The following is an 11,846-nucleotide window of genomic DNA, read 5'->3' on the forward strand; positions in this document are numbered from 1 at the left end:
GATACTGACTGTTAGCACTTAGTGGTCTATAGCAACACCCCAAAAGAAAATCATTTAGATGTGCCAAGTGAACCTGCAACCACACAACTTCAATAACATTGACATAAGATCTTCTCTAAGCATTACAGAGATATGGCTCTGGGGGAAAAAATATATATAACAGTCGGAAGTTTACATACACTTAGGTTGGAGTCATTAAAACTCGTTTTCAACCACTCCACAAATTTCTTTTTAACAAACTATATTTTGGCAAGTCGGTTAGGACATCTATTTGGTGCATGACACAAGTAATTTTTCCACAGTTGTTTAGACAGATTATTTAACTTATAGTTCACTGTATTACAATTCCAGTGGGTCAGAAGTTTACGTACATTAAGTTGACTGTGCCTTTAAACAGCTTGGAAAATTCCAGAAAATTATGTCATGGCTTTAGAAACTTCTGATAATTTGTGTCAATTGGAGGTGTACCTGAGGATGTATTTCAAGGCCTACCTTCAAACGCAGTGCCTCTTTGTTTGACATCATGGGAAATCAAAAGAAATCAGCCAAGACCTCAGAATTCTTTTCTTTTTTCGCAAGTCTGGTTCATCATTGGAGCAATTTCCAAACGCCTGAAGGTACCACGTTCATCTGTACAAACAATAGTACGCAAGTATAAACACCATGGGACCACTCAGCCGTCATACCGCTCAGGAAGGAGACACGTTCTGTCTCCTAGAGATGAATGTACTTTGGTGCGAAATGTGCAAATCAATCCCAGAACAACAGCAAAGGACCTTGTGAAAATGCTGGAGGAAACAAGTACAAAAGTATCTATATCCACAGTAAAACGAGTCCTATATGACATAACCTGAAGGCCGCTCCGCAAGGAAGAAGCCACTGCTCCAAAACCACCATAAAAAGCCAGACTACGGTTTGCAACTGCACATGGGGACAAAGATTGTACTTTTTGGAGTAATGCCGTCTGGTCTGATGAAACAAAAATAGAACTGTTTGGCCATAATGACCATCGTTATGTTTGGAGGAAAAGGGGGAAGCTTGCAGACGAAGAACACCATCCAACCGTGAAGCACGGGGGTGGCAGCATCATGTTGTGGGGGTGCTTTGCTGCAGGAGGGACTGGTGGCCTTCACAAAGTAGATGGCATCATGAGTAAGCAAAATGATGTGGATATATTGAAGCAACATCTCAAGACATCAGTCAGGAAGTTAAGCTTGGTTGCAATGGGTCTTCCAAATGGACAATGACCTCAAGCATACTTCCAAAGTTGTGGCAAAATGGCTTAAGGACAACAAAGTCAAGGTATTGGAGTGGCCATCACAACGCCCTGACTTCAATCCCATAGAAAATTTGTGGGCAGAACTGAAAAAGCATGGCCTACAAACCTGACTCAGTTACACCAGCTCTGTCAGGAGGAATGGGCCGAATTCACCCAACTTATTGTGGGAAGCTTGTGGAAGGCTACCCGAAATGTTTGAACCAAGTTAACAATTTAAAGGCAATTTAAAGGCAAAACGAATTGAGTGTATGCAAACTTCTGACCCACTGGGAATGTGATGAAAGAAATTAAAGCTGAAATAAATCATTCTCTCTACTATTATTCTGAATTTCACATTCTTAAAATAAAGTGGTGATCCTATGACCTAGACAGGGAATTTTACTCGGTTAAATGTCAGGAATTGTGATAAACAGAGTTTAAATGTAATTGGCTAAGGTGCATGTAAACTTCAGACTTCAACCGTGTATACAGCAACACCTCCCTATAACCAGTTGTCTCTTCTATAGATGTTATATCCTTTTATTGCTACTGCTGTATCATCAAATTAATTATCTAAGTGAGTCAGAAATAGCTAATATATGAATGTTATCTGTGTTAGCAAGTTTGTGTTTTATTTACCTTATTTCTAAGGCTACATATGTAAAATGGGCTATTTTCAGCTCTTTCCTGGGTGGCTTATCAGATATAGACATAATACAGAAAAGAGCAAACAAGCAAGTTGATATAAGTGTGTGCGCTGCGGGGTTGAAGCTATGAACACGTAGGCTTGGCTCTCTCATCCCTTCCAGGCTTTTGGGACAATGAGCCTGTCATAGCAGATGTAAGTAATGTCCCCACTCGCTCTGCCAGCTTTCATGACTGGGATAAGTTCTTTCCTCTTCTGGCGAGAGCAAGAAAGTAGACCTCTGTTTACATCACATACACTATCAAGCATTTCACACACATTATTTAGATACTGACTGTTAGCACTTAGTGGTCTATAGCAACACCCCAAAAGAAAATCATTTAGATGTGCCAAGTGAACCTGCAACCACAACACTTCAATAACACTTGACATAAGATCTTCTCTAAGCATTACAGAGATATGGCTCTGGGGGGAAAAAAAAATATATAAACAGTCGGAAGTTTACATACACTTAGGTTGGAGTCATTAAAACTCGTTTTTCAACCACTCCACAAATTTCTTTTTAACAAACTATATTTTGGCAAGTCGGTTAGGACATCTATTTTGTGCATGACACAAGTAATTTTTCCACAGTTGTTTAGACAGATTATTTAACTTATAGTTCACTGTATTACAATTCCAGTGGGTCAGAAGTTTACGTACATTAAGTTGACTGTGCCTTTAAACAGCTTGGAAAATTCCAGAAAATTATGTCATGGCTTTAGAAACTTCTGATAATTTGTGTCAATTGGAGGTGTACCTGAGGATGTATTTCAAGGCCTACCTTCAAACGCAGTGCCTCTTTGTTTGACATCATGGGAAAATCAAAAGAAATCAGCCAAGACCTCAGAATTCTTTTCTTTTTTTTCGCAAGTCTGGTTCATCATTGGGAGCAATTTCCAAACGCCTGAAGGTACCACGTTCATCTGTACAAACAATAGTACGCAAGTATAAACACCATGGGACCACTCAGCCGTCATACCGCTCAGGAAGGAGACACGTTCTGTCTCCTAGAGATGAATGTACTTTGGTGCGAAATGTGCAAATCAATCCCAGAACAACAGCAAAGGACCTTGTGAAAATGCTGGAGGAAACAAGTACAAAAGTATCTATATCCACAGTAAAACGAGTCCTATATCGACATAACCTGAAAGGCCGCTCCGCAAGGAAGAAGCCACTGCTCCAAAACCACCATAAAAAGCCAGACTACGGTTTGCAACTGCACATGGGGACAAAGATTGTACTTTTTGGAGTAATGCCGTCTGGTCTGATGAAACAAAAATAGAACTGTTTGGCCATAATGACCATCGTTATGTTTGGAGGAAAAAGGGGGAAGCTTGCAGGACGAAGAACACCATCCCAACCGTGAAGCACGGGGGTGGCAGCATCATGTTGTGGGGGTGCTTTGCTGCAGGAGGGACTGGTGGCCTTCACAAAGTAGATGGCATCATGAGTAAGCAAAATGATGTGGATATATTGAAGCAACATCTCAAGACATCAGTCAGGAAGTTAAAGCTTGGTTGCAAATGGGTCTTCCAAATGGACAATGACCCCAAGCATACTTCCAAAGTTGTGGCAAAATGGCTTAAGGACAACAAAGTCAAGGTATTGGAGTGGCCATCACAACGCCCTGACTTCAATCCCATAGAAAATTTGTGGGCAGAACTGAAAAAGCATGGCCTACAAACCTGACTCAGTTACACCAGCTCTGTCAGGAGGAATGGGCCGAAATTCACCCAACTTATTGTGGGAAGCTTGTGGAAGGCTACCCGAAATGTTTGAACCAAGTTAAACAATTTAAAGGCAATTTAAAGGCAAAACGAATTGAGTGTATGCAAACTTCTGACCCACTGGGAATGTGATGAAAGAAATTAAAGCTGAAATAAATCATTCTCTCTACTATTATTCTGACATTTCACATTCTTAAAATAAAGTGGTGATCCTAACTGACCTAGACAGGGAATTTTTACTCGGGTTAAATGTCAGGAATTGTGATAAACAGAGTTTAAATGTAATTGGCTAAGGTGCATGTAAACTTCAGACTTCAACCGTGTATACAGCAACACCTCCCCTATAACCAGTTGTCTCTTCTATAGATGTTATATCCTTTTATTGCTACTGCTGTATCATCAAATTAATTATCTAAGTGAGTCTCAGAAATAGCTAATATATGAATGTTATCTGATGTTAGCAAGTTTGTGATTTTATTTACCTTATTTCTAAGGCTACATATAGTAAAATGGGCTATTTTCAGCTCTTTCCTGGGTGGCTTATCAGATATAGACATAATACAGAAAAGAGCAAACAAAGCAAGTTGATATAAGTGTGTGCGCTGCGGGGTTGAAGCTATGAACACGTAGGCTTGGCTCTCTCATCCCTTCCAGGCTTTTGGGACAATGAGCCTGTCATAGCAGATGTAAGTAATGTCCCCACTCGCTCTGGCAGCTTTCATGACTGGGATAAGTTCTTTCCTCTTCTGGMGCAGAGCTTCAGGATAGTCCTCRTTGAGGAWGATGTACCTTCCGATCATGTTCTTGGCTCTTTCTAGAACACCTACCTTGTCCTTGAACCTCAGGAACTTGACCACTATCGGCCTGGGCCAGTGTCACTTGGGCCAGTGGTGGGTTTCACAGTCCTGTGGGCTCGCTCCACCTCAATATTCCTGTGGTCCGTCTTTAGATTCTCCGAGATCATTTCCCTCACTTTGTCCTCCGACTCCGTCCAGGTCTCATGTGGAGATTCTACAATTCCGTCCACAGCAATGTTGTTCCGCCTTGATTTTCCCTCGAGAATCTGATTTCTCTGTCATTGTTATCATGGATTCACATACGGAACTGATGTTCTCTCGCAATGGCTTACTGATTGCTGTCGTCTTGCCGTTCTCATGTTTAAACTCATCGAGCTGACCCTGGGAGAACTGCAAGTTGTTCTTCAGGTACTGAACCTCTCTGGTCAGGTCATCTATTCATTTATTAGTTGACTCCACCAGTATTTGGTCAAAAACTTGAAGCAATTTTCTTGTTGTTGTAACAACTGCTGGTAGAACTCCTTTCTGTTCATTTTAAATATCCTTCACCTGTGATAGACACCACTATCCTCAGTGGTACTCCCGCTGGCTTTGGTCTTTGTCATGGTAGCAACGTAGGTTAAGCTGTCACTCCTCACAGTTCCAGACAGGGCAGGTCACAGGGAAGATTGAACACAACAACAAACAGCAGGGATCTAGCCAGTCACAAGCCCAGGAAAATCCGCAGCCCCAGCCACAATGGCTAACCGCGTTGCAGGCTGTGTTCAAGCCCTCAAGAAAACCTGGCGGTGCACGGTGTTTCCTCCGACACATTGGTGCGGCTGGCTTCCGGGTTAAGTGAGAATTGTGTCAAGAAGTGGTGCGGCTTGGTTGGGTTGTGTTTCGGGGGACGCACTGCTCTCGACCTTCGCCTCTCCCGAGGCCGCGATGAGACAAGACTGTAACTACCAATTGGATACCACGAAATTGGGGAGCAATAAGGGTTAAAAAAAAAATCACTCTGTAGTAGCACTCTGTCACATTATCTCTATCTCTGCTTTAGTCTTTGCAATGACAAGCAACATGAGAATCTAGAGAGCATTTGTTCAAAATATTGTCCCGTCTCTGCATTAAATGACTGTCTTCGAAGACAAAGCAGCCTTGTTAATTCTAAGCCCCTGAGGGATACTCCAATAGAATGCCAGAATTGGCCAGTCTCTTTCTTTATTGTTCCAATTCTCTGTTTAATTTGTCAATGTCAGCATTGGGTTCGATTGGCTCGGCGAGATCTTGGAAGAGTGGACAATGGAAAAAGGGTATACCGAAACGCGCTTCAGCCCAGCTGAATATTTATCTCTTTCTCTGTAGATTACCAGTAAAAGCAAAGAGTCCACATGGGCGCTGGTGAAGAGTGTCAGTGATGCCTTCTCTGGATGGCTGCTCATGCTGCTGATTGGACTCATGTCAGGTCAGTCTAAACGGATACAGACTGTTTATGATTAGACTTTTTTTTCATTTGATCCCTTCTACTAAACCCCGCACAGCAACGCCCTGGAAACCATTGATAGTGTTGTGATCTATTCCAGGTGCTTTGGCAGGTGGGATCGACATTTCAGCCCACTGGATGACAGACCTCAAGGAAGGGGTTTGTCTGAACGGGTTCTGGTTCAATCATGAGCACTGCTGTTGGACCTCCAACGAGACCACCTTCCAGGAGAGGGACAAGTGTCCCCAGTGGAAAAGCTGGGCCGAGCTCATCATTGGCACAACAGAGGTGGGTTAAAATTGTACTACTCGACCCATTGTTTTACGTGATTTATTTTGGTCAGTCTTATTGTGAAATTTCTCTCTGCAGGGTCCCTTTGCGTACATTATGAACTACCTAATGTACGTGTGCTGGGCTCTACTATTTTCCTTCCTGGCTGTGACACTGGTCAGGGCCTTCGCCCCCTATGCCTGTGGCTCTGGAATCCCAGAGGTACGACTACTTTATGCCTCTTGCCTTATTTGATATGTCTTTTGAAAGAGGACAAATGCCGTGGTTCATTTACCCATATGCTATTTATTTTCTCCCCCAGATCAAAACCATATTGAGTGGGTTCATCATCCGAGGGTACCTGGGGAAGTGGACCCTGATAATCAAGACCATCACCCTGGTCCTGGCTGTGTCATCAGGGCTCAGCCTGGGGAAGGAGGGGCCCCTGGTCCACGTGGCCTGCTGCTGTGGCAACATCCTATGCCACCTGTTCACCAAGTACCGTAAGAACGAGGCCAAGCGCAGAGAGGTGAGGAGCAATAGCAGTGGGCTATTCACAAACGTCTACACGTTTTATATGGAGGGACAGGTTAACCTTTGACAGTCTTTTTCAAGGAACTGACACAAATTCCAAAAACTAGAAACACCGATGTTGTTTTGCATTGACGCCGTGTCAAAAGAATTTGAGAGAGCCTTCAAGTCAGACTCAGCACGGGAAACCCCCATGAAAGTATAAATAGCCTGTAGATGGTCTCGTGGGTTTACGATTTCAATAAACATATACCCCCAAGGTGATGCTTGTTCTCCCCTGCCACAGCGAGCTAGTGCGAATGGAAGTGCGGTGCCAACAATTATCGTTCTCAATCCTGTAAACACTGCGCCTGAGATGTAATTTCCAACACAGAGATATTTGGCATTGATTCGCGGCATTATATGAGCTGTTATTCAGCTTTGTTGCTGTGCTATAAAGGCTTAGTGTAAGGACACTGATCATCTTCCTCCTCGGTTGTTTGTGTCAGGTTCTATCTGCTGCTGCTGCCGTTGGTGTGTCTGTGGCTTTCGGTGCGCCCATAGGAGGAGTGCTCTTCAGTCTGGAAGAGGTGAGAAGCGCCTTGGCTTCTTCTTCTTCTTATGCAAATCTATGTGCTTTCTGATTCAAGTTGAACTACTCTTCAAGTTAAATTGAACATTCAATTCCAATGTTGACATTTTGACTATGGTCACTGTGTAACTGTCCGTCTCCTCATGGCCCTGTCAGGTGAGCTACTACTTCCCTCTGAAGACCCTGTGGCGGTCGTTCTTCGCGGCCCTGGTGGCAGCCTTCACCCTGCGCTCCATCAACCCGTTTGGCAACAGCCGCCTGGTGCTGTTCTACGTGGAGTTCCACACCCCCTGGCACCTCCTGGAGCTCGTACCCTTTGTCCTCCTTGGCATCTTCGGCGGCATCTGGGGCGCCTTCTTCATCCGAGCCAACATCGCGTGGTGCCGGCGGCGCAAGACCACGTGGCTGGGCCGCTACCCGGTCCTGGAGGTGCTGGTTGTCACCGCGGTCACGGCGGTGGTGGCTTTCCCTAACAGCTACACCCGCACCAGCACCAGCGAGCTCATCTCTGAGCTCTTCAACGACTGTGGCCTGCTGGACTCCTCCAAGCTGTGTAACTATGACAACGCCAACGTCACCAAGAGCAGCAACGAGCTGCCGGACCGTCCGGCTGGAGATGATGTCTACACGGCCATGTGGCAGCTGTCCCTGGCCCTCGTCTTTAAGATGCTCATCACCGTGGTTACCTTCGGCATGAAGGTACGAGAGGACCTTCTACCATAGCCTGTCTGTATGGCACATCTGTCCAGAGATGTCACCGCTTACTTGTATGATTTCAATGCGAGCTCTTCGATGGGATTTGAGTAGTTTATATAAATCATGTCTTTCCGTTCCTCCAGGTTCCTTCTGGGCTGTTCATTCCTAGTATGGCAGTGGGGGCGATTGCAGGCAGGCTGCTGGGTATAGGCATGGAGCAGCTGGCCTACTACCACCACGACTGGGCGATCTTCAGGGGCTGGTGTTCTCCTGGTGCTGACTGCATCACCCCAGGCCTGTACGCCATGGTGGGGGCTGCTGCTTGCTTAGGTAAGGGCTTCAAGAGTGCTGTATGTTGGCACCTTGCATGTCTAAGAGTGTTTGCTTCACTTGGTTTTGTCTTTACTCTGAGCTCCTTTGTTCCTGGTTAAATGTCAACATTAGGCATAGCCTCGAGACTTCTGCCTCCAGCCCTCTCTCTGTGCCCACAGGTGGGGTGACCCGCATGACCGTATCCCTGGTGGTCATCATGTTCGAGCTGACCGGAGGGCTGGAGTACATCGTGCCCCTGATGGCCGCGGCCATGACCAGCAAGTGGGTGGCGGACGCCATCGGGCGCGAGGGCATCTACGAGGCACACATCCGCCTCAACGGTTACCCCTTCCTGGAGGCCAAGGAGGAGTTCAGTCATAAGACCCTGGCCATGGACGTGATGCGGCCGCGTCGCAGTGACCCGCCKCTCTCCGTACTGACCCAGGACGGCATGACGGTAGAGGACGTGGAGACCATGATCACAGAGACCACCTACAGCGGCTTCCCCGTGGTGGTCTCCCATGAGTCCCAGCGCCTGGTGGGCTTCGTGCTGCGCAGGGACCTCACCATCTCCATAGGTATGGATGATGGGTCATCGTCCTGTGTCGCGCTAGGTGCTGGCTTTTGACCAACGTGTTCGTTGTCATCATAGCTGAGGGTGGTTACATGGGCACAATAAGGCAATTATCGTGGACGGTCACATGAATATGATGGTTTGATTGAAACGTTTACGTGCTTTGCAAGAAGAGCGATTTCCCTAATTGTCTTGTTTACATGGACACATGAAATCAGGCTACCTGGTGGCACTCTGATCAATGCAGAAAATCGGCAAATCAAAATAAACTTTTTTTCCCACAGCGGCCATGTTATTTTTGGAACGCATATTTGAGTCGGAACATATAAAGTTTGTATGTTAAAACTATTTCTAAGGTGCATACATTCAGTTGTTCTGAACTCAACCTCACTCGCGCTAGAGAGGGAGGCTCGCTCAGCTGGCGCCGGCACATCCGTAGATCAAATATACCGCTGGAACGCGGATTAAGGTGTTTACATGTCCTAATAATTCAAAAGGTGTTTTAATCGGCGTATGCTTACTTCGATTATGACATTACGCCGATTTTAAGATAAGCGGAGCAAGGTGTTAAAGTGACTAATGTAATCTGCCTACTGCCGTAATCAGTTTAATATCGAATTATTACTGATTATTATGTAAACGTACTCAATGTCATTAGCAGTGTATTTAACACCTTTCTGGTCTATTTGTCTCTGCCACTCCCCTGTAAAACCCTCTCTCCCCTCTCAGATAATGCCAGGCAGCGTCAGGATGGGATAGTGAGCACCTCGAGGATCTTCTTCACAGAGTACACGCCCCCTCAGCCCCCCAGCAGCCCCCCTCCTCTGAAGCTTCGGGGCATCATGGACCTTAGTCCCTTCACYGTCACAGACCACACCGCCATGGACATTGTGGTGGACATCTTCAGGAAGCTGGGCCTGCGCCARTGCCTCATCACACACAATGGGTAAAGCTCCTGCTACTGAGAACTAGCTATGTAGCTAGGAACCACTACTTCTCTATATACTACCATTCAAAAGTTTGGGGTCACTTAGAAATGTTCTTGTTTTTTAAAGAAAAGCTCCATTTTTTTGTCCATTAAAATAACATCAAATTGATCAGAAAAACAGTGCAGACATTGTTAATGTTGTAAATGACTATTGTAGCTGGAAACGGTTGATTTTTTTATGGAATATCTACATAGGCGTACAGAGGCCCATTATCAGCAACCATTACTCCTGTGTTCCAATGGCACGTTGTGTTAGCTAATCCAAGTTTATCATTTTAAAAGGCTAATTGATCATTAGAAAACCCTTTTGCAATTATGTTAGCACAGCTGAATACTGTTGTTTGGATTAAAGAAGCAATAAAACTGGACTTCTTTAGACTAGTTGAGTATCTGGAGCATCAGCATTTGTGGGTTTGATTACAGGCTCAAAATGGCCAGAAACAAATAACTTTCTTCTGAAACTCGTCAGTCTATTCTTGTTCTGAGAAATGAAGGCTATTCCATGCGAGAAATTGCCAAGAAACTGAAGATGTCGTACAACGCTATGTACTACTCATTACCCATTATGCTGATAATGGGCCTCTGTACGCCTATGTAGATATTCCATTAAAAATCAGCCGTTTCCAGGTACAATAGTCATTTACAACATTAACAATGTCTACACTGTTTTTCTGATCAATTTTATGTTATTTTAATGGTAAAAAAGAAGACGCTGACAGAACTTACTTATGTGAAAGAGTTTGTATATTGTTAGAAGTCCAGACCTCTGACATTTTGTCCCTGTCTATCTTGCAGTCGGTTGCTGGGGATTATCACAAAGAAGGACATTCTGAAGCACGTGGCCCAGATAGCCAACCGGGACCCAGACTCGATCCTCTTCAACTGATGCTTCAGTACCAGCTGCAGAACCTTTGGCCAGACACCACTGTGGAACCACAGCTTTTACCCAGGCCGGTCTCCAGGCCAACTCCATTGCACTATGTTCATGTCTAACTAGTGGATTTCCTCCAACTTTTGAAAGCATTGCCGTGACAACTGGCCGCTTCATTAGAACTATAGAGGCAGAGAATTCATTGCACTTCAACAGCAAGCTGGCTTTCCAGGATTGACCCAAACGATGAACTGGATTTAGGAAAAAGTCCTATGGCTTATTAAATGACCGTCGGTAACTGGGAGAACATTTTTTTCCTTGGCCGTATAAGCAGGAGTGATCTTCCTCGTCAGTTGTTCAGGTATAGCATGTGTCTCTAGAGCTACCAAGGATCCTAAAGGAGCTGAGACCAAGTCTGGAATTTTGAGGTATAAGCCAAACCACTGCCGTTTGAAAACTTAACCCCCATACAATCACTAAGCTAGGAGTGGAAATAATCAGCTTCAACCTATCATAATCACCAGTTGAAATTGTGAAGTCACTGTCTGCCTGAAATATTTATGCCAATGTTGAAATGTTGAAGTCTTTTCCCCTGGTGTTTCGCTAAACACTTTAGCTCGAAAGAAATGTTTCTTTCTTTGGTAATGTCTTTTTTTTGTCATGTAATGGGTGGTGGTTTTGACACAGACCAGGAGATTATGTTTTCTTCGTACAGATACACTTATTACAGACTAAAATAACCTTCCCCTGAAACATGCATGCTGTGGTTATCCTCTTTGACCACAGGGAGGCACTACTGTGCGCTAACCAGCCGTGGCTTAGTCACAATACTCAGTCTCTCCAGAATTCTGCGATCGTTTCTTTTTTGCTAAATCAATTTAGCATATTATGCGATGGCTTGCACATTAGATCAATCACCGCACAATTTCCACATAAACAGTCAATTTATTGCGTTAAACTGACCCATCGCCGCAGTACAAACAGTGAATTTCAGCCAATCACTGCACATTTACCACGTAATATGGTTCAATCAAACCACACGTCAACAAAATGCTTCCCTCATCAGCACATGCAAAATGTCAGAATTGCCGCAGCGAA

General features: G+C 44.7%; 1 protein-coding gene across 2 annotated transcripts in view; it reads left to right on the forward strand.

Annotated features, from left to right (window-relative positions):
* LOC111950567 (H(+)/Cl(-) exchange transporter 5) overlaps positions 1 to 11,040 on the forward strand; it is a 26,276-nt gene extending 15,236 nt beyond the window's left edge. For both annotated transcript variants that reach the window (XM_023968227.2, XM_023968226.2), the window contains exons 4-13: positions 5,818 to 5,917; positions 6,036 to 6,223; positions 6,305 to 6,427; positions 6,528 to 6,734; positions 7,225 to 7,305; positions 7,464 to 8,006; positions 8,147 to 8,333; positions 8,495 to 8,893; positions 9,619 to 9,835; positions 10,673 to 11,040. In XM_023968227.2, coding sequence (XP_023823995.1) covers positions 5,818 to 5,917; positions 6,036 to 6,223; positions 6,305 to 6,427; positions 6,528 to 6,734; positions 7,225 to 7,305; positions 7,464 to 8,006; positions 8,147 to 8,333; positions 8,495 to 8,893; positions 9,619 to 9,835; positions 10,673 to 10,763 — 2,136 coding nt within the window. In that variant the 3' untranslated portion in view covers positions 10,764 to 11,040. The remainder of the gene's footprint in view (positions 1 to 5,817; positions 5,918 to 6,035; positions 6,224 to 6,304; positions 6,428 to 6,527; positions 6,735 to 7,224; positions 7,306 to 7,463; positions 8,007 to 8,146; positions 8,334 to 8,494; positions 8,894 to 9,618; positions 9,836 to 10,672) is intronic.
* The last annotated feature ends 806 nt before the right edge of the window (positions 11,041 to 11,846 follow it).

The sequence above is a fragment of the Salvelinus sp. IW2-2015 genome, linkage group LG23, assembly GCF_002910315.2.
Source record: "Salvelinus sp. IW2-2015 linkage group LG23, ASM291031v2, whole genome shotgun sequence".
In the NCBI taxonomy this organism is placed as follows: Eukaryota; Metazoa; Chordata; class Actinopteri; order Salmoniformes; family Salmonidae; genus Salvelinus; species Salvelinus sp. IW2-2015.